Below are 25,403 nucleotides of genomic sequence, written 5' to 3'. Positions count from 1 at the left end.
AAACCAGACAAGCACCCCTTGCATGCCTTTATTTCCTGCAGATTGTCACATCAGCTTTAACCTCAGCAACTCTTGCAGCCTGTAGCAATGTCATTAGACAGTGCCCATACAAGTTTCACCAGCAGTTAATCAAAAGAAAAGCTCTTTCACAGAGATTTCTCAGATGAAGTCAGGTCACTGGAGCAGTTTGCCTTAGTCGATGAGGAATGGGTTAGGGACCAGTTGAGCAATCTGGACATCCATAAATCCATGGGTCCAGATGGGATGCACCCGCGGGTGCTGAGGGAACTGGCGGAAGTCATTGCTAGACCACTCTCCATCATCTTTACCAAGTCTTGGGAAACGGGAGAGGTGCCTGAGGACTGGAGGAAAGCAAATGTCACTCCAGTCTTCAAAAAGGGCAAGAAGGAGGACCCGGGTAACTATAGACCGGTCAGCCTCACCTCCATCCCTGGGAAAGTGATGGAGCACCTTATCCTTGGTGCCATCTTAAGGCATGTCAAGGATAAGAGGGTTATGAGGGGCAGTCAACATGGCTTTACCAAGGGGAGGTCATGCTTGACCAACCTCATAGCCTTTTATGAGGAAATAACATTGTGGATGGATGATGGCAGAGTGGTGGATGTGGTCTACCTTGACTTCAGCAAAGCATTTGACACAGTCTCCCACAGCATCCTCATAGCTAAATTGAGGAAGTGTGGTCTGGATGATCAGGTAGTGAGATGGACTGCGAACTGGCTGAAGGACAGAAGCCAGAGAGTTGTAGTCTATGGGGCGGAGTCCAGTTGGAGGCCTGTATCTAGTGGAGTGCCTCAAGGGTCAGTACTGGGACCAGTATTATTTAATATATTCATCAATGATTTAGATGAGGGAATTGAGTGTACTGTCAGCAAGTTTGCTGATGACACTAAGCTGGGAGGAGTGGCTGACACGCCAGAAGGCTGTGCTGCCATCCAGCGAGACCTGGACAGGCTGGAGAGTTGGGCAGGGAATAACTTGATGAAATATAACAAGGGAAAGTGTAGAGTCCTGCATCTGGGCAGGAACAACCCCAGGTTCCAATATAGGTTGGGGAACGACCTGTTAGAGAGTAGTGTAGGGGAGAGGGACCTGGGGGTCCTAGTGGATGGCAGGATGACCATGAGCCAACACTGTGCCCTTGTGGCCAAGAAGGCCAATGGCATCCTGGGGTGTATTAGAAGGGGGGTGGTCAGTAGGTCGAGAGAGGTCCTCCTTCCCCTCTACTCTGCCCTGGTGAGACCGCATCTGGAATATTGTGTCCAGTTCTGGGCCCTTCAGTTCAAGAAGGACAGGGACCTGCTGGAGAGAGTCCAGCGCAGGGCAACTAAGATGATTAAGGGAGTGGAGCATCTCCCTTATGAGGAAAGGCTGAGGGAGCTGGGTCTCTATAGTTTGGAGAAGAGGAGACTGCGGGGGGACCTTATTAGTGTATATAAATATATAAAGGGGGAGTGTCATGAGGATGGAGCCAGGCTCTTCTCAGTGGCAAACAATGATAGGACAAGGGGTAATGGGTATAAACTGGAACACAAGAGGTTCCACTTAAACTTGAGAAGAAACTTCTTCTCAGTGAGGGTGACAGAACACTGGAACAGGCTGCCCAGGGAGGTTGTGGAGTCTCCTCTGGAGACATTCAAAACCCACCTGGACACATTCCTATGTAACCTTATTTAGGTGTTCCTGCTCTGGCAGGGGGATTGGACTAGATGATCTTTTGAGGTCCCTTCCAATCTCTAACATACTGTGATACTGTGTGATACTGTGAGATTCCCATGTTAATCATTTCATTAAAGCCTAAGAAATGGCACTTGGAGATGTAACTGTGTCTTGTTGTGGTGACAGTAGGAGAGGGAAGCCTTGTAGTCAGAAAATAAATTATGACTGCTCCAGCAGGGAGTATGACATGCAGACCACCTACCAGCCACTTGTCTCGTGCGAAGATGACTGTGTTTAACATTGACTCATAGAACAGACAGTAACCCATCCACTCGCTGATGATGATGTCTACTTTGTCCACAGGTAATTCAACTTCTTCCACTTTACCTTTAAATATTGTGATTACTGAAAAAAGAATCCAAACAAATATGTTTCACATAATAAAAAACCCGACTAAGCTCCTCACTGGTGAATGTCAGGCTGACCTTTTCAATATGATTCTGTCCTTCAATGCCTGTAGATAAGGGGTAACTCCATGTGACTCAATGGATCTTACACTACTTTAAAACTACTTGCGTTTTAGTGTCAGTATAAAAGAAAAAAATCAAACCAAACCAAAAAACCCCAACAAAAATAAAAAAAACACAAACAAAACCAAAAGCAAAACAAAATAAACAACCAACCAACCAAAAAAAGAAAAAACAAACCCCAAAAAAACCCAACCAACAAACAAAAAACCCAAAGCAAACAAAATCAAAACTCAAACAAAATAACAGCCATATATAAAAGCAACAGAAGAACAGGTCTTACCTGGATACCTGCCTGATCTCATTTTATATACCCTTTGGAATTTGGAAGATGCCTGTATCATTGACAAAGTAATGCAAAGAATCCACCTAAAATCCTTTAAACATCCCTGTAGGGTGACACATATATGATCTCTTCACTGTGGTATTAGAGATTTATGGAAGTAGGATCTAATTCTCACCCACTTTTCAAACATATTACGCTAGCTTCACTATGAAGAAACTAAGGCCTATTTCTTCCAGGAACTCTGGGGAGCTGACCTAACTGAGTAAGGTAGATCTAGCCTAACAATACACAAACAAGAAAGTGTGTACAAACACACTTCTGTCATGAAAAGTTATTTTTCATTCCCTTCTGCTTCATGATAGAATCTTCTATAACATACTGGTATTCTCACGCTGAATCGTCTACCTTGTTTGGACCTGGACAACTTTCCACAGCTATCTAAAGTGACTGCTGGAAAATATTGCTGTCAGGTATTTCATCACCAAATTAGTTTCAAGGAAATTAAAAAGGTTGCTAGAATTTTGATGTAGTAAAACACCAGATCCTCAGAGACACTATAACACAGTGCTTTAAATTACTGGCAGTACTATATACCACTTATAGGAGACTGGGCATGCGCTGCAAAAGCAAATCAACAAGCAGTAATACAACTGGTTGATACTAAAACAGGTATTTTGCTTAAAGAAAAAAATTAAATGCTGGTCCATATTTAGTTTAGTGGTAACAAATACTTTTGTTTTAGGATCACTACACAATTCACTAATCATTCTTGCATTTTAAACAAATGCTTCCTACTTACAAAAGTATTATAAATAATTTGAACAAACAATTTGCAGCTTGTAAAGTCTCATGGTTCTGTATTCTTCCTTAACAAGGTAATGGATGCACTTGAAATTCAGGAATAAAATGAGTAGGGAATATTTTACATTTCATTAATAATTAATAAGATTAAGATTATTATATTACTCTTAATGTAAATTTTTAATTATGGCAATTTTTACTGATGAAAATTCTCAACATTTGGTTTGAAGATGAAGATACTTTCATTTAGCTAGAACTAGGTTAGCTATTTAAGAGTGTTAGTGTGGGTTGAGTGATTTTTAGAACTCAACCCAGCAAAAAAGAGGTTTTAACCTTCTAACATTCACGCAGTACTAGTATTATCCTAACCAGATGTGGCCACTTTATTTGCATAGCAAATTTTAATCCACATCAGCCCCCAAAGAAGTTTGGAACATGCCAATTCAAACTGGTAACATCAAAGTATTGCTAAGAGCAATCTGATTGGAAAAGAGCAGATTTCTCTTATCCTTCCCATTCTTTAAAGTCCTTCCTTTCACACTTAGTAGCTCAATAGTTCATCTGCTGTTATACTAAAGACTCTTCATGTCTATAAGCTCCATTCATGAGATCTCTTTTCTTCCGAGAACTTTCACTACCACTAATTTTTTTTACTGAATTTTAGCACTGTTGACAGCTGCCAGAGTGACACACCTGCAGACTTTGAAGCCCTCTGTTTATACCTAGAACAGTCACAGCGTAAGCAGCAGCAGCACAGGCTTCTTGCACCTCCCTTCATTTTGATGAAATATCTTCATCAGGCATCATGTGGGAACAGATTGTGCTGTCCCAGCTGTATTGTATCTGTTCTGAAAACAGTGGCTTTTCTTTTGATATAGCCCCTTTTGCTGACTCTGCATTTCTCTAAACAATTAGGGGGGAAGAAAAGAAAAAATTTCCATAAGCAACAAGACTGTTTGTCTCAGTACCTGGCTGCATTAAAATAAAAGTGAATGTAGATAAGTGTAAATGTTCATTCAGTTGTGTCATTTGTCTATACTGGAGACCAAACTGCAATTGGATAGACTGCTGAATCTGTCCAGGCAAGTTCTCTTTTTGCCGAAAGGAAGAGGTCTCTGCTTCTTCCTCCACAGTTTTTTCGAGGACTTGCTCCTTGGAGAAACAGGAGGAAGAAGCAGAGGTGAACACCTTCTGCAACCTCTGGAGCATACTGGATCCTTCTTATTTATTCTGACAATGATCCCTTCATACACAATTCCTGTTGCTGGAAATACAAAAATGATTTGTGGTGTGCTGTTTGTATAGCTATTTCATGAAAGGCCACTCTGGGCTCTGCACCAAAGGTACAGGATAACCAAGTTGAGGTCAACACCTCATTGTTTTAGTGCCCTATCTCCCCCGTGGAGGAGAGTATTCTCTGGTCTTTTGCTTCCTTCTTTTCCTGAACCAAAAGTTGCATACACCATCTGGCCTATTACATCCCATGTCACTGCTGTTTCTTTCACACTACACACTTTAAAGCACATTCTCTACAATCAATTCTCCTCCCAAACATCTCTGTGTTAGTCAGAAGCTGCAAGCGACAGCAATAAAAATTAGAACAGATCTAAACCATAACAAAAATTTATCCCTGTGCACGTGCTAGCATAGCACCAGCGCAGACACAGGTAAACATGGGGCAAATTATACGCTCTAGTCAGCTATGACCTGTACTGCTCTGCAGCAAAGGCAAATCCTTCACAGAAACACTTTTAAACAAGAAGTGTTGCACAGCTTCAGTTAAAAAAAAACCCTGATTTTTTTAGATTGTTACAAACATATCTTGTGTACGGTGATTTGGAAGAGGACTGAAGGTATGAAATGGAGCTTGTTGGAGATTTTTTTTTTAATTGAAGGGTTTCCACATCCCTGGAAATGCCAACAGTTTTCAGGGAAAAAACAGAAGTTTTCTCTGGTACCATTATTCTCAGACCTGAACATTTTAATTTATATGAGTGTGTTTATTTCAATATGCTTTTTCAAAAAGTATTTTTTTAAAGTTGGAAGTCAGAAGAAATTCTCAGAGAAAAATGTTTATAGATATAAATTTATAGATATGAAATACGTTTTGCTTTGAACCTTATTTCAGTTTGAATGTGTGTCGATTCTATTTAAGAAATAAGGTGGAATTTAAATGGCAGAATTAGTTTGAAAAGTTCAGCTCTAATATGGGGCCTTCTGCCTGCTTTGCTGAACCAAACTGCCCGCTGACAAGTCCTACTTGCTTCTGTAGTCTGTAAGCCTAGAAGTAAATATACAAGTAACTTCTCCTATGAGGACCTGTTGTAGTGCCTAGAATGAGGTGTTTAGTTTTGCATTTACATAAGTAAATTATGCAAAATTACCATTTACATATAAACAACACAACATAAATCAAACAGAAAAAGCGAAACAGTTATCTTCTCTTTCTCCTGAAGAAAATATTTTTATATATGCCTTACTGTGGTCCAAGTGGTTCGACTTGATAATTTTTTCTGAATAGTCAGATATACTTGAGCATTCGATCTAGGAGAACAAGAAAAAAAGAGAAGCAAGAGGAAGAGTAAATATGTGCTAGAAATTTCAGCTATATGAATAAAACCAAAATCTACTGAAGGCAGCGAAAACTCTACCAAGAATGTATCACCACTGATAAAGAGTAAAACCTGGGTGGGCAGAATCATGATCAATAATATCTTAATACTTAAACTGCAGTCTGTGTTTGAGTTAAAGTGGCTCATATAGAAAAGATTTTAAAACGATTGAAATGAGGAAAAAAGAGCTCCTAAACCAAAATTATGTAATTTATTAATAATATTAATTTATTCCTGCTACTTGAGAATATAAATAATAAAAAAAACCCAACACACAACTGCTGAAGGGAATGAATTAGCATGGTGTTACATTTCCTCACGTATCTTAAAACAAAATGCATTCAAACATTGTGAATAATGTTCAAATTCAAGCTATGCCAATACTAGTCTGTGTCAAGAAGCAATTCTCTCTGTGAAAAATTTATCCACTTTGGCAATACAAGCTATAAAACAAAACCAAACAACAGACATGTTACACATAAGAAATGACTGAAATTGCTGTATTTACAAAAACACCCAGATCTGCATGTTTTTCCCATGACCAGTTCTGTTCTTTAACTAGGAAACAAATTACAAAGTATGTTCTAGCTTTAGATTTGCCCTTAAATTTGTTAAAATCTGACTCCTATCATAAGAGCTCATGTTTGCAATGACCTTTGATATCTTTTCGAGATTTCTGGGGTTTGTGCCCTTGTAAAATCAAGAGGGCCAAATTAGTAGTCAGTAAATGATTTTCTATTTTCCCTCTTTCAAATTTGACATTAAACTTCCAATAATACTTTGTATAATCCTTGTCTCTCTAATCCCCCTATGTCAATGTCAACTAGAATTATATTATCTCTAGTGAAATGTTTTATATGTCTAGTGATCTCCATTTAATCTCTAAAAGCCAAACTGTGCTTGACCCCAGTGACGGCATCACAGATGGCAGGATGTACAAATCCTTTATTCTTTTTATATAGCCCATGAAACAGCTAGACATAATAGCAGTCATTATAGCGATCCCTGTCCCCATGGGAACATGAGCATTAATTCTATTTAGCTTGCCTGTGGATGCAAACCACTCCATAAGATGTCTGACTCAACTGCCTGAATATAAATCAAAATTGGCATGTACAAAGGAACACCAGAGTGATAGTTCAAAGAGTCCAAGGGACAAATCCCTTGGAGAGAACTTTGTCCTTTTTCTCCATTCAGCTTCTTCTTCCCTTACTGTAAACTCTATAATATGCCTCATCTATACTTACAGCCATTACAACATACTCATTTTTCCTGTCTGTATTCACATCTGTCTGTCATTTTCATTGCCCATTCTTTCTGTTTGTCTTGGACTATTTTTTTTAATAAAGCATGGGTATGTACGTTTTTGAAGGTGGCTTTCCAACCTTTCTAAAGAAAAAGACGCAAAGAAATAAAAAGTTATATTTCACGAATGACCATGAGTTCCCAAAATCAGCTTTATTCTCAAAGAAGCAAAATAATAAAAAAAAACCCTACTCAAATGTTACAGGAAGGAATATGCATTTCAGAAAATAAACTTGCTTTAGGATGTCTAAAGCTTTTTGTCTCTACTTTGACTTGGATTCCGTATTGTGGTACAAATGTATTTTAAAAAGCAACTAATTTCAGAAAAAAAGAAAATACTGAATTCTGTAAGTGAAGAAATAAGAAAAAATAAACAGTGTTGCCAGGCTTTTCCCCAATTCTCTTTCAAGTCAGTGATCTGCTCAAATCTATCCGATTTTACAAAGCATTTGGATTTTACGAAAACTGTGTTCCAACGAAATATGTCCGTACCTCAGTTTACAGTCATAGAATTATTTGGTTGGAAGGGACCTTAAAGATCATCTAGTGCCATGGGCAGGAGCATCTTTCACTAGGTTGCTTAAGGCCCCATGCAACCTGGCCTTGAACAGTTCCAGGGATGGGGCATCTACAACTCTGGGCAACCTGTTCCAGGGTCTCATCATCCTCATAGTAAAAAACTTCTCCTTATATCCAGTCTAAATCTACCCTCTGTCAGTTTAAAACCATTGCCCCTTGTCCTATTACTATAGGCTCTTGTAAAAAGTCTTTCTCCATCATTCTTATAAGCCCCCATTATACACTGGAAGGTCACATTTATTGTTTCCCCAAAGCCTTCTCTTCTCCAGGCTGAACAAGCCCAACTCTCAGTCTTTCTTCACAGGGAGGTGTTTCAGCTCCATGATATTTTTTGTGGCCCTTCTCTAGACTCACTGTAACAGGCCTATATCTTTCCTGTACTTGTGACCCCAGAGCTGGATACAGTACTTCAGGCAAGGTCTCACCAGAGCAGAGTAGAGGGAGAGTATCACCTTTCTGAGCTGCTGGCCATGCTTCTTTTTATGCAGGTTAGGATACAATCTGCTTTCTAACATGTAAGCATGCAGTGCTGACTCATACCAAATTTTCCATCCACCAGTATCCCCAAGTCCTTCTCTGCAGTACTGCTCTCAATCAATTCATCACCTAGTCTGTACTGACATTGAGGATTGCCCTGATTAAGGGAAGGACCTTGCACTTGGCCTTCTTGAACTTCATGAGGTTCACACCGGTCCACTTCTCAAGCCTCTCAAGGTCTGTCTGGATGGCATCACTTTCTCCAAGTATATCAACTGCACCACTCGGCTTTGTGTCATGTGCAAACTTGCTGAGGATAAACTCAATCCCACTATCTATGTCATTAATGAATATATTAAATAATTGTGGTGCCAGTATGGGCCCTTGAGGGACCTGTGAGCTTCTTCAGCTCTATCTAGTTCTGTGTGTGTATGTTCATCTCTACAATCTGATGCTGCCAATGCCTCCTCTTCTACTGGAGTCTTTTCCTGAAAGAGCCACCACATTCCCACAGTTCTTCTCTCCTGGGCTGTGTCCTCATCACTACCTTTTATACAAATCAGCTAACATCTAACATGTCCCTTCATTGTATATGTCTGCTTACCTTCTTCTTACCTACAATGTCTTGTTCATCTGAAAATACTATATAATTCAGATAGTTCTACTTCAGTGACTGTCCCGAATTTTGTATGACTAAATGAAGCACTTGAGCCAAGTTTTCAAGGGATAACTGAATGTATTTTTCAATCCCTCAGTCACCCCTCCCAAGTACCAATAGCCACATGCCAATCTTATCTCTACATGTCTTACAACAGCTCCTCAAATAGATGAACACCATTGCACAGTCTACTGTCATCCTCCCACAATAGTCAAGGGTCAGAGCATGTGAAGAAAGAAATAAAACTGAGGGGGCTGGTTCTGTTCAGCTTGTAAAAGAGATTCTCCCAATCCAATACTTGACTTAGACTACCTAAAAAGGGCTTGCAGAGAAAACAAAGTCAAACTCTTCTCTGAAGTGCACAGTGACAGGGTAAGTCAGTACTCATGAGCTGCAGCAAGGGAAATACCTGCTGATTGTAGCACTAGAATAGGTTCCAAGAGAGGATTTAGGGTCTCCATACCCTTGGAGATCTTTCAAATTGGACAGTACAAGGCTTTGAGCAACCTGATACGGTTTTAAATTTAAATCTGCTTTGAGTAGGAGACTGGATTAGATACTTCCAGAGGTCTTCTACACTAAATCTTTCTATGAGTCAGTGATTCTAGGATTTACACCTCTTGAAGACCCAGAGATTATTCTAGCAGATGACTGAAGCAGTAACAAGAAATAAGTCCAACATTGAGTAAAAAGGGATAAGAAGAACCAGACAGGGTAGTGGATGAATCTGAACCTGAAGAAGAGTTCAAATTCTCAAATCTCAAAAGTGAGAAAGAGGAACGATATCAGTGGCGCTGTAGTCAAAAAACCAACACTCTGCATTTGTCAACAGTTCCCACGTCATGCTATTTGAAAAATCACATCTAACTGTAGAGAAGTAACTGGAACATCTCGGCTTTATGGCAAATGTTTGCTTTTTAAAAGGAACACTCACAGTTTCCATTGGCAATCTTTGTGAATAGGACCATAAAGTCTGAGTTTGACAGTAAGATTGCCACTTCCAGATCTCTGAAATATCTGCTTTTCCAATGCAAACACAACCCTGTAGCTTGCTGGGACTCATGCTGAGGTAGCTTGTGTGGCAAGAAGGTTAAAACTCTTAAGCTGTAGCAGAGGAGTTTCACACCTAGGTGAGATCCTTTGAGAGCTGTTTCCTGCATAGCACACCCCGCAGCTTCAGTGCTGAACAGTCCACGGATGAGCTGACACTGGTGTGATACTGAGCTTTATAAATGCCTGAGATACAGCCTGAAATGTAAAGTAGTCCAAAGCAGGGAAAAACCCCCAACAACCACAGACCTGTGGAAAAGTATTTACTTTTCTTTTACTGGGTGAATTTGCTGCCAGTGAGCTGGCTCACTGTAGAATCAAATAAGCACCAGTGCCAGCACAAGGGAGGGAACAAGACCATATGGCCAGGGATCTGAGAGACAGCATCATCATTTTGTGTATGCTTACATTTTTACAGCACTGCAACATCCTTGCATGAGACCTGCATTCCTGCATCAGAGAAGGCTACAGGTTTATCCTTCCTGAGGCACTGAGATAATAAATAGTGTATTTGGTTCACAAGAAATACATTCTAGCTGCCAACTCTGTATATTAAGTCTCATGTCTAAACTCCAAAAATTTTGACAGCACCTTCTGATTTCAGCTACATATACTTCCATGCTCTAGTCTAATACCCAGATGACACTCAGATGAGGCACTCAGAATTAACATTGGATTTTGAAAATATAAGCCTGAGAATTCAACAGGAGTCCTGGTAGTTCACGTATCATTACCAGGAACAAATATGCATAGTTTTGATACTTGGCTATGTCAGTGCCTTCAAATGCACACATGTACAAACCGAGTTTTAGTAAACAATTTTTGTAAAAAAGTACACAAAGAAATAGAATCTACTTGCCCTTTTCTACCTTGGGTTGTGTCTGCAGGACACAAACAGAAGTCCAAAGCAAAAAGAAATTGTCTTTGCAATTTTAGAGTCAGTACAAATAACTCTCAATATACTTAAAAGCAAGTCTACACTCTCTTTAATGACTTCCCTGCAGAGAACTGCGTGTTTGTGCTTCTGAAGTTCAATGTATCAAGGTACCTTTCTGCCTCTGAAAAGCATTATTGTTGGCACCGAAAACATGCAAATGCTTTCTTGCATAATTTGCTGAGTTGTAATGTACAAGGAAAAGTGTATTAAAGAAATTAGGTTCCAAGACTACAAAGTTGCAGAACTTAAGAATTTAAAAAAGCAAGATATTTCCTTTGACTCCGCTGAGTATGAGAGTCCCTTTAACGTTCTTTTTGCAGCCAAGAAGCAACATGGATATGTAGCAGATCACCGAAGATTCACACACAGAAAACACATTGTTTCTAAATTTGGAAAAGGCACACTACTGCAAGTCATAGAAAGCAAGACAACTCCACCAAAGTCACTGTAAATCAAGCCATACAAGAGCTTGGGGAGAAGAATTTCAAAACAAGACAAACAGGAAAAGGTAAATCACCAAGACATTCTCAGGCAAAATGTGCAAACTCAAAATATGACAGAAAGTCTTCTTACCCCATATACCTTCTTGGCTCCTGCCTTTGCAGCAAACATGGAGAGGATTCCTGTGCCACTTCCAACATCAAGGACAATCTTATCTTTAAAAACATGTTTATTGTGATACATTGAGTTTCTATAGGTTAATGTGCGCACTTCATCCTTTAACATTTCCTGTGATGAAAAAAAACCATTGTGTTATTATTTGAAGAGCTTATATGCATCCATCACCGCTGCTGAATACATTCTATTCTTACAACTTAAGCATTATTAATACACAACCTGAAGAGTGGTGTGCACACATCAAAGCAACTGTAAAATACTAGCTACTTAGAACTGAATTGTTAAGAAGAAGCATGATATCCTTTGTACAGTTTTATTTCTCTAAATATTACTTCACTGTTATAATTGACAACCAGAATGCAATCTAACCACAGCACTGCTTTTGTCATAGACGGAAGCCATACAGAAATCCAAGTTTTTCCCTTTCTCTTAAATCATGCACAACCTAGAGCCTCAGAGAAGGGGCCTTCTGAGGCTCCTCTTTGAATACAAACAAAACTGTTCCATAAACAATTATAAAATAGCAGCCTTTATAGCCTTGCCCAAAGTGACGCATGAAGTCCATAGCAGAGCTTGGAGATACTGTGCTATATGGTACTTCCTTACTGCTCTTTTGTTCACTCATTTACATGACCAATTTCCAGAAGATATTAATGTATAGCCTAGACTACTTTCTCACTATTTCAAGGCGTCTTTGTCAGGTGTTGATTTTTGCTTTATTGATAGCAGGAATACATGCACTTCATTGCATTGAAACCTCGCTCTTAGTCAAACTATACCAATAGAGAGCACACAGGTCAAGATCCAAATGCCATTCTTAAGATAAGTGTAGGCCACTCAATATACACTTTAATTTTCTAAAAAAGCTTCTGTTAGGTCTAGAAGGCTGAAGTTTTGCTTATATTACTGCCCTAATTTCATAGTTTAAGCAAGTAGGCAAATGAGGTTTTGAATTTCAGGATAAAAAGAATCAGTTCACTGTCCAGCAATCTGGAGCACCAGTCCATTGGATTGTTACATATATCAGTTGCTCACCTGTCTTGGCAGAAGACTTTATGTACTGAATACTGTAGATGAATAAAAGGCTGTTTTTATCACCATAAAGCATGGTTTGGTATCAATCAAACACAGAGGCAGAGGAACAGTCCAACAACACTGATGAAGCACACTCTCATGGAGACTCTTTCCAAACATATTAAGGACAAGATGGTGATGGGAGTGTTAAGCATATATTTGGAGATGACTGATCTCCTGATAGCTTTTTATGGTAAAATAACAGGCTTTGTGGATGAGAGGAGTGGACACTTGTTTATGTTGATTTTAGCAGGCTTTTCAACACTGTTTCCCAACATCCTCATTTAAAAACTGATGAATTGTGGACTACCTAAATGGACTGTGGACTGAAAACTGACTGAACTGCTGCTCTCAAGATGTTCTGATCAGCAACATGAAGTTCATCTGGAGGCCAGTGGCACTAGTGGTGCCAGTATGATATACCTTCAACAATAACCTGGATGGTGGGACAGAGTGCAGTTTCACCAAGTTTGCAGTTGATAGAAAACTGCGATGAGTGGTTGATTCACCAGATGATTGTGCTGCAAATCAGAATCTCAACAAGCTGAAGAAAAATCTGACAGGAACCTCAAGAAAGCCAGAAAGGAGAAATGCAAAGTCCTGGACATTAGGAGAAAAAGCCTCATATAACTAATACAGGCTAACGACTAGCTGTCTGAAAAGCAGTGTTTGCTGAAAATGGTCTTGGGAACGTGGTGGACAGCAGTTTGAAGATGAACTAGCAATGTGCCCTTGCAGCATTTTGGCCTGCACTGAAAAAAAAAAGCATCACCAGCAGGTCAAGGGAGGTGTTTCAACACTCATGAGACCATATCTGGGGTTCTGTGTCCAGCTCTGGATTCCCCAGGACAAGAGATGTGGTCACAGATCCAGTCACAGCTCATGATGATGATTAAGGGATTGGAGCATCTGACATTTGAGAAGAGACTGAGAGAGGTAGGATTGTTCAGCCTGGCGAAGAGAGGGATGATGGGGATCTTATCAATGTATATCCATGTATATAAATATATCTCCCGTGAGATTTTTCCAAGTAGACTCCTGAAAAGGATGAAGGCTGCTCTCCTAAAACCCAGGGCTGTCAACAAGACAAACAGCATAAACCCTGAAAGAGCACCCATAATCTCAGGATCCTGAACTTCATCTCATGGTCACTGCAGCCAAGACCATCACATCCCCAGATGGTTCATTCTTTTTAGTCAGTATCAGTACCAGCAGGGCACGCACCTCTCTCCCACTGATTCAGGTCATTTGTGCCAGGAATTTATCACCATGTACTCTAAAAATGTCCTGGTTTGCTTATGTCCTGTTCAGTTGCCTTTCAGCGGATGCAGGGGTGATTAAAGTCTCCCATGGACCAAAAATCAGACTCATGTCCCATGCAGACATGAGATTTCTTTCACTTGTCTGAAGAAGACCTCATCTACTTCTTTTTCCTGGTGCTCTGTGGCAGACAACCACAACCTTGTCAACCATCTCAGTCTGCCATTTAAACCTAATCCATAAGCTCATCATCTGTCCCAAGCATTCTGTTGTTCTGTCTGCCATTTCACCTTCCCAGTCTGTCTCTCTGTCTCTCTCACCTTCTCTGTCTCTCTGAATCCAGCCATTCTGGCATTCCAGTCATGTGAGCAATCTCACAGGGATCAACATGATTTATCATCAACATGATTTATCAACATGCTTCCCGTGAGATTGTAGCCATGTAACTGCACACTGATTTTTAATTCCTCCTGTTCAATTCTTAGGCTGCATATGTTAGTGTACAGGCACTTCAGAGAAGCTCTCTGTCATGTTGATTTTCCAGAAAAGCTATGAGACCTTCCCCCATAATGCTGCCTCTTGGTACTTCCTTTTTTCTGTGCTTACACTTGGAGTGGGCCCCTTCTGCTCTGCTTTATTGACTGACTATGAGGTCTTGTTCACCACTGTGCATTGTTTGCTTACAAACTTGGTCTGCAACTTCCCCATGTGACTGTGGGTGATCACCCTTTATCATTCTCAGCTAAGACCTCCTCAGCAGCTTAGCCAAACTGTTGGCAAAGACAGTTTTGGCCTGTCTGTTTTGTCAGGTGGATTCCATATCTTCCTAGCAGACCTCCACCCTCAAAGAAGCTCCCGTAGATATAAAAGCTGAAAACTTGTCATTGACACCAGCTGCACAATCACTTGTGGACCTGCAGGAGCACTTCTCCTCAAGTCCTTATTTTCACTGGTACAACTGAGGCAAAAAAGCACCTGGCACACCTTGCTGTTGATCATCATCCCAAGAGTTGTGTAGTCACACTTTATATGCTCCAGGTCTCATTGGTGTTCATATAGAATAGCAGCAGTAGCAATCCAAGGCTGATCTAAGGGCTGGACATATGTAAGCAGCCTCTCCACAGTGTCCCAGATCCAAATGCTGAGACAGCAGGCCAGGTGAGCAGATGGGGGCCTCTGTCCCTTGCAGGAGAGAGACTTCCACTACTTGTTGCTTTCTCCCAGTGCTTCTGCATGGCTCAGGGCCAACGATTTCTGATGATTCATTGGACAGAACTTCCCGTCCCTCATCTACAATGAAGGCACTGAACCTATTCTGTAGGTAGAGATGTGCAGGCGGATCAGGAGCCTTCCTCCTGTTGCCAGAAGTTACAAGTTTCCAGCCTTCACTGTCAGAGGAGTCTCCATTTCCAAAGCTGGTAAGTACAGACTCTGACTGCTCCTCCTTTCAGTACAGTTGAGGATTTAGGCTCTTGTACTTGTCAGAGTACAAGATCCAGTCAGCTAACCTCCTCTAGCAGCTCCGTTACCTGTTAACACAGATTCTTTATCAGTCAATGCACACGTTCTGCAGGTAAGGAGGCAACTTCCCACTTCACAGCCTCAGCAAAAGGTCTCAGGTACTTCTTGCACTCCCTGAGACCTACAGAGCTTCTTCCATCAAGGCCTCAATCTGATTTGAGGTTTCTGATGTGTCTTCAATATTTCCTTTAGGTCTCCTTCCCACTCAGTTGTTCCTCTATCCTCTTCCATTCTTGGATGGAACTTCTGAATGCTGCTCTGGCAGCATATAACTTGTAGATACAAATCTTCTGTTTATGTATATGCCCTACAATCAATTACTAGAGTAATGGAAATAGGTACTGGTTTTTAAGTGGTTTGTGAAAAGTGCCACTGATTTCACATTGTTCGCCTTTTTGCACCCTAGTCTTTAAGATCCCATCCTCTTAGGTAATGTAAATATAAAATGTTAGTGTCTTCTTTAGAACTGATCTACAGTCAGCTTTCTAATGGTAAAAATTCTGATGGTAAATACATAAACCACATGTATTTTGTGTTCTTTCCAGGAGAGTATTTATTGGAGGCTATTGGGCTATACCCACTAATGCAGCCCATTCATTCAAGTAACATGTCAAGAGTCACAAAATTATTTGGCTTCTCATATCAGTTGAGTAGCTGTTCTGCTGGGATCTGTGCTCCAATATGAAAGAGAACAAAAGACCTAACTTAGCAATAAGGTAGTTTCTATGTGTGTTTGTGTTAGTTTACAGCCCTCATAAGTGCACTAAATTGATTTACTGATGAAGATTACCACTGTACAGATAGCTAATATAAACTGTATTGAGAACGCATTTATAAGGAAGTAAGTGGGACATAGGTTTTGAGTACAGGTCTCTAGAGAAGTGGCACTGAACCAAGATTATACGATCTTCTGAGGAAAGTCACAGGAATATAAGAATAAGCAAGGGAAATGGGGTAAATAATAAATCAAAGAAACATTATTATGATTAATATCGTGATGATGATGATGATGGTGATGATGATGATGATGAAATAAATATAAGATTACCTCATGAATTCCAAAATGAGCATAGGAATCAAAGTAATAATCCCTGGATGTCATCTCTTCTGGATTGATGAGTTTTGCCATCTTGCCTCGGCCTGGGCAGCTTGGTTGCAATGGGACATGTATGACAGATTGAACTGGCTTTGGAACAACAGTAGGCTGAGGAGGCTGGGATGGTATGGGGCAAACCTAGGAGAACATGGAATATTGTTAAGAGGCAACATTAAAAGAAAAAAATTCTCTCTCTGACTAGCACAGTGATATTATTGTAACTAGCTAGAAGATAATAAGACCAAAGACACCTGGGGTATCATAAGCTGCCATCTGTTCCTGGCTCTTTAACTTACTTGCTTTGAATTGGTAAATTCCTTTAATGGTTTTTTCCTTTACGTTCTTCTGGAGATACCCACATTAGTGCAGAGTAATGGCAAGTTATTGTTGTTGGCTGAAGTGGCTGACTCCAAACATTGACACAAGGCAGTTAAGAGCTAGGTTTTTTCCTTCAGTGTCTTTTTATGTCAAACTGCCACAGCTTTGTGAGAGGTGAGTTGTAATAAATTAATAGTTTCCCTGCAAAGAAAAGCTCATAATCAAAGGATTTTGAACACAGTGCTGGCAACAAGAAGGACAGGATTCACAACAGATCTTTACTTGTTAGGTAATGTATTGATGAGGTAAGTCTGAGAATGTTCACAATATCTGAAAGCACTTGATACTATCTGAAAGTCTCTCAGCATGTGCAGAAAGCACTGTACGGAGCTGTGTGGTGTATGTGATCCATTAATTTAGTTTCCTGGGAGATGCAGGAGTCATTTGTTACCAAAACTCCCTCACCCACTCCACTTCATTTCTTCTTGTGTATTGCATCTCCAACACTTAAATTTCCATACAGGTAGAATGCACTCTCTTGACTCATATTTGACACCTGTATTATCTAAGACTGAAAACAGAATGTTTAACAAACATGAGACATAGACCATGTAAGAAAATTGGGAAAGAGAACTGGTTCTTGAAACTGCTTGCTTTGAAGCGACTCCTTTTTCAGCCACTTCAAACTGAAGCACTGCTCTGAAGTTTCTACACGGAGTGACTGAAATGCCAGATCAACCTGTCATAGACAGACTTGTCTGATATCATAATGGGAATTTAGAATTAAAAACTGAGGTCAACTGAGAGCTAAGAATGTTATCGCCAGCCATACATTACCTAATCGGTACGCTATCAAAATCTGAAGTGCACATAACACCTAAAATAGCCATGAAAGGCCAGGAAGCACTTAAGCTGACTTGATCATCATGGAATTCTTTTCCTGCTCTCCATTCAATTTTCCAGAAAAAATAGGCAGGTATAAACTATCTTGTGTGTTTTCGTGCAACAGATTTTCCTTCTGAGATTTCTGGTTTTCAGGAGTTTTGACAGATCTCTTTGCAGCACTACATCCAAAACTCTCTAGATCAAAAGCAATCAAGATGCGTACTTAACAAGAATGAAAAACAGCCTGTTATTCTAACAGAGCTATTAGAGGTTTAGCTTTTGTGGTAGTTCAGAGGGAAGTTCTGAGGTACATCTATTGCCTGTCTATTGTTGAAAGTGACAAATAGAGGAAAAGATGATAACAGATTTTTTCATCTGAATTAGGCTATAGCCTCTGGGAAATAAAGAGCTTTTCCAAGTTTAGAGTCATTTTATTTCCAATTTGCCTCTCAGGGAGTTGCACACGGGGATGAACTGTCTCTGCATTAATAAAATACTTCAGGTCTTACGTCTGATTTTAAAATATTGGTCTCAAACTCAAGGAATCTAAAAATAAATCATATCAGTTTCATTCCTGGGCATTCATTGCAGTCACCTCTATATTTGGTACTGATAATTATTAACACTAAATGCTTGCTGCTTGCACTGATACTGAAATTATAATGTCTCATCTGGTCTGATTGGGCAGGCAATTCTATCCCAACAAGTAATACTCAGCTACGGTGCACTGTCCAGGGGCTGAACTCCCACTTCCAGCTCCCTTTCAGGTTTGGCATGGCAGAATGAGAAGGTTGTGAAGGTGTCATATTGCTGTGAACAGCCCTGGTTTAAACTACAGCTGTTAGTCTTGCCCTTCCTTTGTATTCTGCAACGTGGTCAAATAGCACCAGTCTTGTCTCACTTTTTGAGATGGAATGTATTTGCAATCAAATAGGATGAAGAAATTGTTCCATGCTGTGTTTTCCTGGAGTAGCTCAAATCCTATATTGTTATTAAGCCATTCACAAATCAGTTCCTTTTCCTTCTGTAATGTGGGGCTTAGTAAATAACAAGGCAGTTTTCTAGGACTGCCTTCGCAAAAACGTGTTGAACTAGCAGGGAGGAAGATCTAGCTAGGTTTCTCACTGTTCTGCCCTTGTTGGCCTGTTCCCTTTTATGTACATCAGAAGGGACTCATCAGCGTCACCTTCATACCTCTTTTCTACAGTATACCTCATAGGGGTGAATAAAAAGACTGCCCTTTTACTTCTCCGCAAAGCCTGACATTCAGCTTGCAAGGCCCTACAGAAGAAGCCTCCATAATGTGTGGTAGGTCACCCAGGTAAGCTGATAGAACTCCACATAAATTCTGAATTACATACTATTTATCACCATGACTACAAAGCCATAAATGGTGCATAAGGATCTTTAGGGTTCTCTAGTCAGAATGCTAGGTAATGAGCTGTATTTTAAGGAGGATTAGGCAATTCAGCTCTTTTTTTTGGGGGGACAACGATGTGAGGTTAAAAAAATATTAAAGGACAGGTTTTTCTGAGGCATGAAACCCCAGCTTTACCAGGGGTTTGTTAGCAGTTGTTTTCACTTTGTGGTCAACTGTAAGCCATGGAAGATATGCTACTGTTATCTGGAAGCAGTGAGCAGAAATGTAAACATGACTGATGGTTTTATTCAACTCCAAGTGAAGAGAGATATTCATGTGCCAGATTACTTTAAAACGCCTCACATCACAAGGCACAGCTTGTTTTAGAAATAGCAACAGAAGTTATAGAAGCCTGTACTGAAAATATCGAAGTTGAAGGCAGTGAAGAGGAAGAGTTTGTTGCAGATCATTGCATAAAGAGTTACAAAGCTACGAAGCCAGAGAAGTGCGAACTTTTCCATTGTTTATTTTCTTCCTGCATGATACTATTGCCTTTGCTGCTGCCTAAGTGCCTGCCTTGCTAAACAGAATCATGGTTCCAGTGATGTACAAATAATTAACTCTATACCTCCTTAGGAGAAACTCCTCAAGATAGACACAAAGTGGAAAGGAAACAAAAAATAGTTTGGTACTTCAAAGCTACATTACAAAACCCTGGCAAGTGCATGAAAAAGGACACACACACTACTACAGCCCCCGCTATCAATGTTCATGATGTGTTTCATATAGGGGAAGTAGTTGTGCCACTGGACAGCCTCTTCTCCACCCCATCATCATCCTATCTGACCCTCTAGTGATACGGAACAAGAACCAGAAAGTGCTAATCAACTATAAACCCAGTTATTTTAGGCTTTTTCTCATTATTAGACAGCTGAAATTCACATGAAAAAGTACAGCTTTGCTATTTTTAGAGGCTAATTATTAACAAAATAACCAGAATATTCTATCTGTACAAGTCACTTTCTTAAATTAGCAGAAAATTTAATTGAAACCCTCTTCTGCTTATCAATCGTCTAATGCACTGATCCCTGAAAGTCACTTTGCATCTAATATCCCAGCCTTTTTCTTCCCCTCTCATTGAACTCCAGGTGTTTCACAACAGTTCTAAAAAGACATTTTGTTCTGTAGGCTTTGCTGAGCTTTAGGATGGAGGAGGGGAAAAATTTTCTAATTGATCACCTACTCCATGTCCTAGCCAAGCTTCAGTGTAGTTCCAGATGTAGTTCAGCTCTAGAGGAGGTCTCCGGCTAAGAAATATCCATGTTTATCCATTACTATTTTTTAACCTCTGCAGGATAAATACAGACAGAAAGGAGAACATAACTGAGGAACGGCAGTTCCTCAGCTGAAGTGCCAGAGAAAATCAACACACTGATTTACACAGTTCAGTGCCACCTCAGAACTACCATCAAACAGGCACCAACATTGAACAGAAGCCCCACATTTGGCACTTTCATATCTCAATTAGCAAAAATTAGACAGTTTCCCTGCACAGAGCAAAGACACCGTGCCACTTCCTTTGGAGCTGCAGGCCACTGGATCTTAATATGTGATAGTACAGATTTTCTCTTGATCTGATGTGAATTTTACACTGAATGGTTTCAGGTTAATTAAAATATCTCAGTCTACCTTGACCCACCACTATTGCTATTCATTAATAGGCTGTCTCTATCCTGGCTTTTACTGTTACTGTTTGCCTTCCCTTTCTCGCTTTACGATTTCCATGAGGGGTTGTGTGCTTTGTCTCAGCACTCCCATTGATGCTGATTCATAAGGCAGCACATGCTATTGTATGCTGACAGCAGACACACACTTGACTAAGACTGAATAGAAATCCTTGCCTGGTCTGTGGACACAATGTAGAATGCTTTGTCCATAAAATCCAACCTGTGACTCTCCCAACAGTTGTTAGTGCCTCTTTCCAACAAGCAACTGCTTCATGCACCACACACAGCATCAGCTGAAGCTGAACGCTTCCTGCAGGTCTTAGGCATGCAAGGTCTGCATTCTGGTACCCCATTCCTATAGCTGCCACACACCTTTTCATGTTTTGCTGTGGACATCCACAATGATGCTTCTTTCTTGTGAAAAGCTTTGACTCTGTCTATGCATTCACAAGAGTACATGAAGAGCAAGACTTGCACGTGCATGAGTTGTTCACCTTTTCTTTTACTTAAGCAGTAATACAGAAGTAATTCAAATAGAATAGAATAATAGAATCATAGAATAGTTAGGGTTGGAAAGGACCTTAAGATCATCTAGTTCCAACCCCCCTGCCATGGGCAGGGACACCTCACACTAAACCATGTCACCCAAGGCCTCATGATTGCTGTAGAATCACTACAGACTGAAGAAGTGCTTTCACTTAGAACTGTGAAGCAAAATGGAAATTACTAGAGACAACATGAGCAGAAAATGTAACTGACAGCAGTCAGATCTGTGTAACTGTGTTTCTCTTAAAACGTCCTGCATCAATACTGTGTAAATAGGTTAATTAGCACAAAGACTTATGTTTGCTTGATTAAAGTGCTTCTGATCTGTGACTTCCACTGTTTCGTGTGACTTTTCTTAACCTGAAAAGCTTAGAGAGTGAATCTCAGCTTTAGAAAGGTTATTACTATTCACAGTTGTGAAGAAACCTTGCAAATACAGAGTGAAAGTTTACAGATACTGAAAGGCCTGTAAAAGGAATGCATTGACGCAATTTTAGTGTCTTTTTTTAGCCAGTCTTATCACCTTTCCATATACAAGGTTGGCATCATTGTTGGCATGGGCACAACACGATGTACAGCAATGCAAAATTTTCTACTGCACCAACCCCATCTGTGTTCTGATGGTGGAATCATCCATCAGTACCTCTTCCCTTCTGAGGTGCTGGTGCATGGTGAAAAAAATACTTTGTGCACTGTATAAGATAACTGTGAGTCAAAGCATAGGACAGAAAGTTTCATTTGCTGGTTTCTTGAGCATTAACATGATCTAAGAAATGGGTGAAAAAAAAACCCAAACAAAACAAAACAAACAACAAAACAGAAGAGAGAAAAACAGAAGCAAAAATAGTGTTTCTCTATAGCCTGCTGCTGGCCATGTCACTGAATTCATATCTGCCAAAGTTGATTTATTTTTTCCATGAATCTCAGGACAATAAGAACAGCATTTGGCTCACTCCAGTACTACTCATACCTCACTCTAAAGAAAGCAAGCTTTTTCCCAGTTTTGTCTAATGGTGATTGTTGAAAGCTACAACAAATCAAGATGGAGAGTGAGAGAAGATTCAAGGTGGTTCAAAGGTTTTATTGACATGGAGAAGTGATTTTTATTTTTTTTTCCTTTCTGGAACACATCAAGCTTCTTGGGACCCTGTTTCTTTAAATATTTCTTCTGTTCATGGAATGATTGGCAGCTGAGTGGGGTAGAGGAGAAGCATCAGCTCACTTCTGAACTGGCTGTACCTTCAGAATTAATGGGGAAGGAGAGCTTTCTGACAAGAAGATTCTGAATATGTGAAAAAGACAGGAAAAAAAAAAGGGACTTTCCATAGGACTATGAATCAGGGGAATGTATTTTCAGAACTATTATACAAATGAAAAAGCACTGAGTTTGGTTTGTTAGTATTATTGATGATTGGCAACTGAGTCACCCTAGGTTCTATCTTGGATCAAGAGAAAGAAAAAGGCTTCTTTACAGTATGCTTTAGGTTCGAGATAGGCAGAGTTGCCATTCAGAGGTGTTTGTTGATTAGACTGGACAAGAGGGCCACCAACTTAGACTCCTTGTTAATGCATTTGAATTTACGTGAGCAAAATCTAAATCTTAGTTCACTCATGTAAAGTAAAATAATAACAATAGCAAATACTAAATATTTGTTGACCCAATGATACAAAACATTAGGACCCTAACTAATGAGTTGTGCATATTTGTTAAAATAGCATGGAAAACAAATCACTGTCATGAAGATCCCAAAAGAGTGACTTGAATAACTCTTGACTTTTCAGAACTTAAGTGTTGCAAAGGCTTGTAAAAATGGGGTTTGTTGAGACACTGAATCACTGTGAGTAAAACTGTTCTGTGCCAAATAAAAAAACAGTGCTTATTTTTCTCTTTTTACTGACAGCATAATAATTCAGCAGAATTCTGAAGCATGATGCAAGTCAGAGAAATGCACTGCCCTGTCACCAGCAGCACGACTGACGCAAATTGTGTATCACAAACAACAAGGTTGCTTACTTCACCATGAAGAAAGATCAAATGATTAAAAGACAAAGGAAGAACAAAAGAAACTGACAACCTCCTTAAAAAGGTCAAGATAAATAATACCAGGACTTGGGAGTATTGGTGGATGATAAGCTGAATATGAGCTGACAGTGTCCCATTTGCAGCCAGGAGGGCAAATAGTATCCTGGGGTGTATTAGGAATGTGGCCAGCAGGTTGAGGGAGGTGAACCCCCCCTTTGCTCAACCCTGGTGAGGCCACATGCAGAGAGTACTGTGTCCAGTGCTGGATTCCTCAGTACAAGAAAGACAAGGAGCTACTGGAAAGGGTCTTGAACCCCCAGCCACTTGGGTAGGAACAGTAACTGTTCCAAAAAAAGCTGTGGGGGGGGGTGGGGGGGTAGCAGCGTGAGCAAGGCAGGCAAGGAGCTCAGCACCACTGGGACAGAAACATGGGCCAATGCCCATGTGCCTCGTGCCAGTTGCAGGGGGATAAGTCTGTCTTCTCCAGTTCTGGTGTGCCTGGGGTGCGCACGTACCAGCAAACTTCAAGCTGGAGTAGCCAGTGACTAGGGGGAACTAGGGCCCTCAAGAGGGTCTCGCAGGCATGGGGTCCATGCTAGTATGTCTGGGGGGACTTGTGATGTGGAGTGCATGAGGGACGAGTGTGTGAATATTGCGTGTTTGCAGTGAGCACCAAGCTGGACCAGCCGTCAAGTTGGGAACCCTGTGGGGCCCATATGGGAACCCAGGATCCAGGCAGTCGTGCTGGGCAGGCAGAGAGGCTACACTGGTCATCAAGGGATCCAGAAACATGCGTGTGTTCTGGTGAATATGGACAGTAGACAGCGAGTATGTGCCTGCACTTGTGACCTACTGCCTCTGCCCACTGAAGAGGAGGTCTGTGAGTTGTCTTGTATATGAGTCCTGTATGTAGGTGCTGGGGGTGGGGAAGGTGAGGATGGATAGGAGCGGTGTGTAGCCTCGTCGCTGTTTGAACCTGCAAACAGGAAAGCATCAGCCAGGGAAGGTCATGGAGCAGATGATCCTAAGTGAGACCGTAAAGCACATGAGGGAAAACTGAAGGATCAGCCTCAATCAGCACAGGCTCATGAAGAACAGGTCCTGCTTGACCAACCTGATCTCCTTCTATGACAAGGTGACCTGCCTGGCTGATGGGGGAAAGGCTGTGGATATTCTGTATTTAGACATAAGTGAAGCATTTGACACTGTCTTCCACAGCATTCTCCTGGAGAAACGGGTTGCTCATGGCCTGGATAAGTGGATTCTTCGCTGGGTTGGAAACTGGCTGGATGGCGAGAATGGCGGTAAATGGCATCACACCTACATAGTTGGTGACCTGCCACTAGTGGTGTCCCTCGGGGCTCAGTGTTAGGGCCAGTGTTGTTTAATATCTTCATTGATGATCTGCAGAGGGGATCGACTGCACCCCCAGTGAATCTGCAGATGACACCAAGTTGGGCAGGAGTGTTGATCAGCTGAAGAATAGGAAGGCTCTGCAGAGGAATCTGGATAGGCTGGATCAATGGGCTGAGGCCAGTGGTATGAGGTTCAACAAGGCAAAATGCCGGGTCCTGCATTTGGGCCCCATGCAACGCTCCAGGCTTGGAAAACAGTGTCTGGAAAATTGCAGAGCAGAAAAGGACCCGGGGGTGCTGACTGACAGCTGCTGAACATGAGCCAGCTTGTGCCTGGGCAGCCAAGAAGGCCAACAGCATTCTGGCCTGTATCAGCAATAGTGTGAGCAGCAGGGCCAGGGCAGTGATCACCCCCTTGTACTGCGCACTGGTGAGGCTGCACCTCAAATCCTGTGCTCAGTTTTAGGCCCCTCACTGCAAGAGAGACATTGAGGTGCTGAAGCGGGTTAAGAGAAGGGCAGTGGAGCCGGTGAAAAGTCTGGAGCACAAGTGTGATGAGGAAAGGCTGAAGAACTGGGGGGTTTAGTCTGGAGAAGAGAAAGCTCAGTGGGGACCTTATCGCTCTCTGCAACCGCCTGAAAGGAGGTTGTAGTGAGGTTGTAGTGAGGTGGGGATTGGTCTCTTTTCCCAAGTAAGAAGTGACAGGACAAG

General features: G+C 41.0%; 1 protein-coding gene across 1 annotated transcript in view; it reads right to left on the bottom strand.

The window, feature by feature from the left end:
* Positions 1 to 25,403, bottom strand: part of LOC308229954 (protein arginine N-methyltransferase 8) — a gene marked incomplete at both ends in the record, with an annotated part of 64,011 nt that overhangs the window by 21,679 nt on the left and 16,929 nt on the right. Inside the window, 4 exons of the mRNA XM_080634354.1 lie at positions 1,940 to 2,082; positions 5,772 to 5,835; positions 11,483 to 11,638; positions 16,431 to 16,616. Of these exons, the coding sequence (XP_080490480.1) occupies positions 1,940 to 2,082; positions 5,772 to 5,835; positions 11,483 to 11,638; positions 16,431 to 16,616 (549 nt within the window). The remainder of the gene's footprint in view (positions 1 to 1,939; positions 2,083 to 5,771; positions 5,836 to 11,482; positions 11,639 to 16,430; positions 16,617 to 25,403) is intronic.

The sequence above is a fragment of the Psittacula echo genome (genome assembly GCF_963264785.1).
Source record: "Psittacula echo genome assembly, chromosome: 1".
Taxonomy (NCBI): Eukaryota; Metazoa; Chordata; class Aves; order Psittaciformes; family Psittacidae; genus Psittacula; species Psittacula echo.
This window is presented reverse-complemented; position numbering and strand designations above follow the sequence as displayed.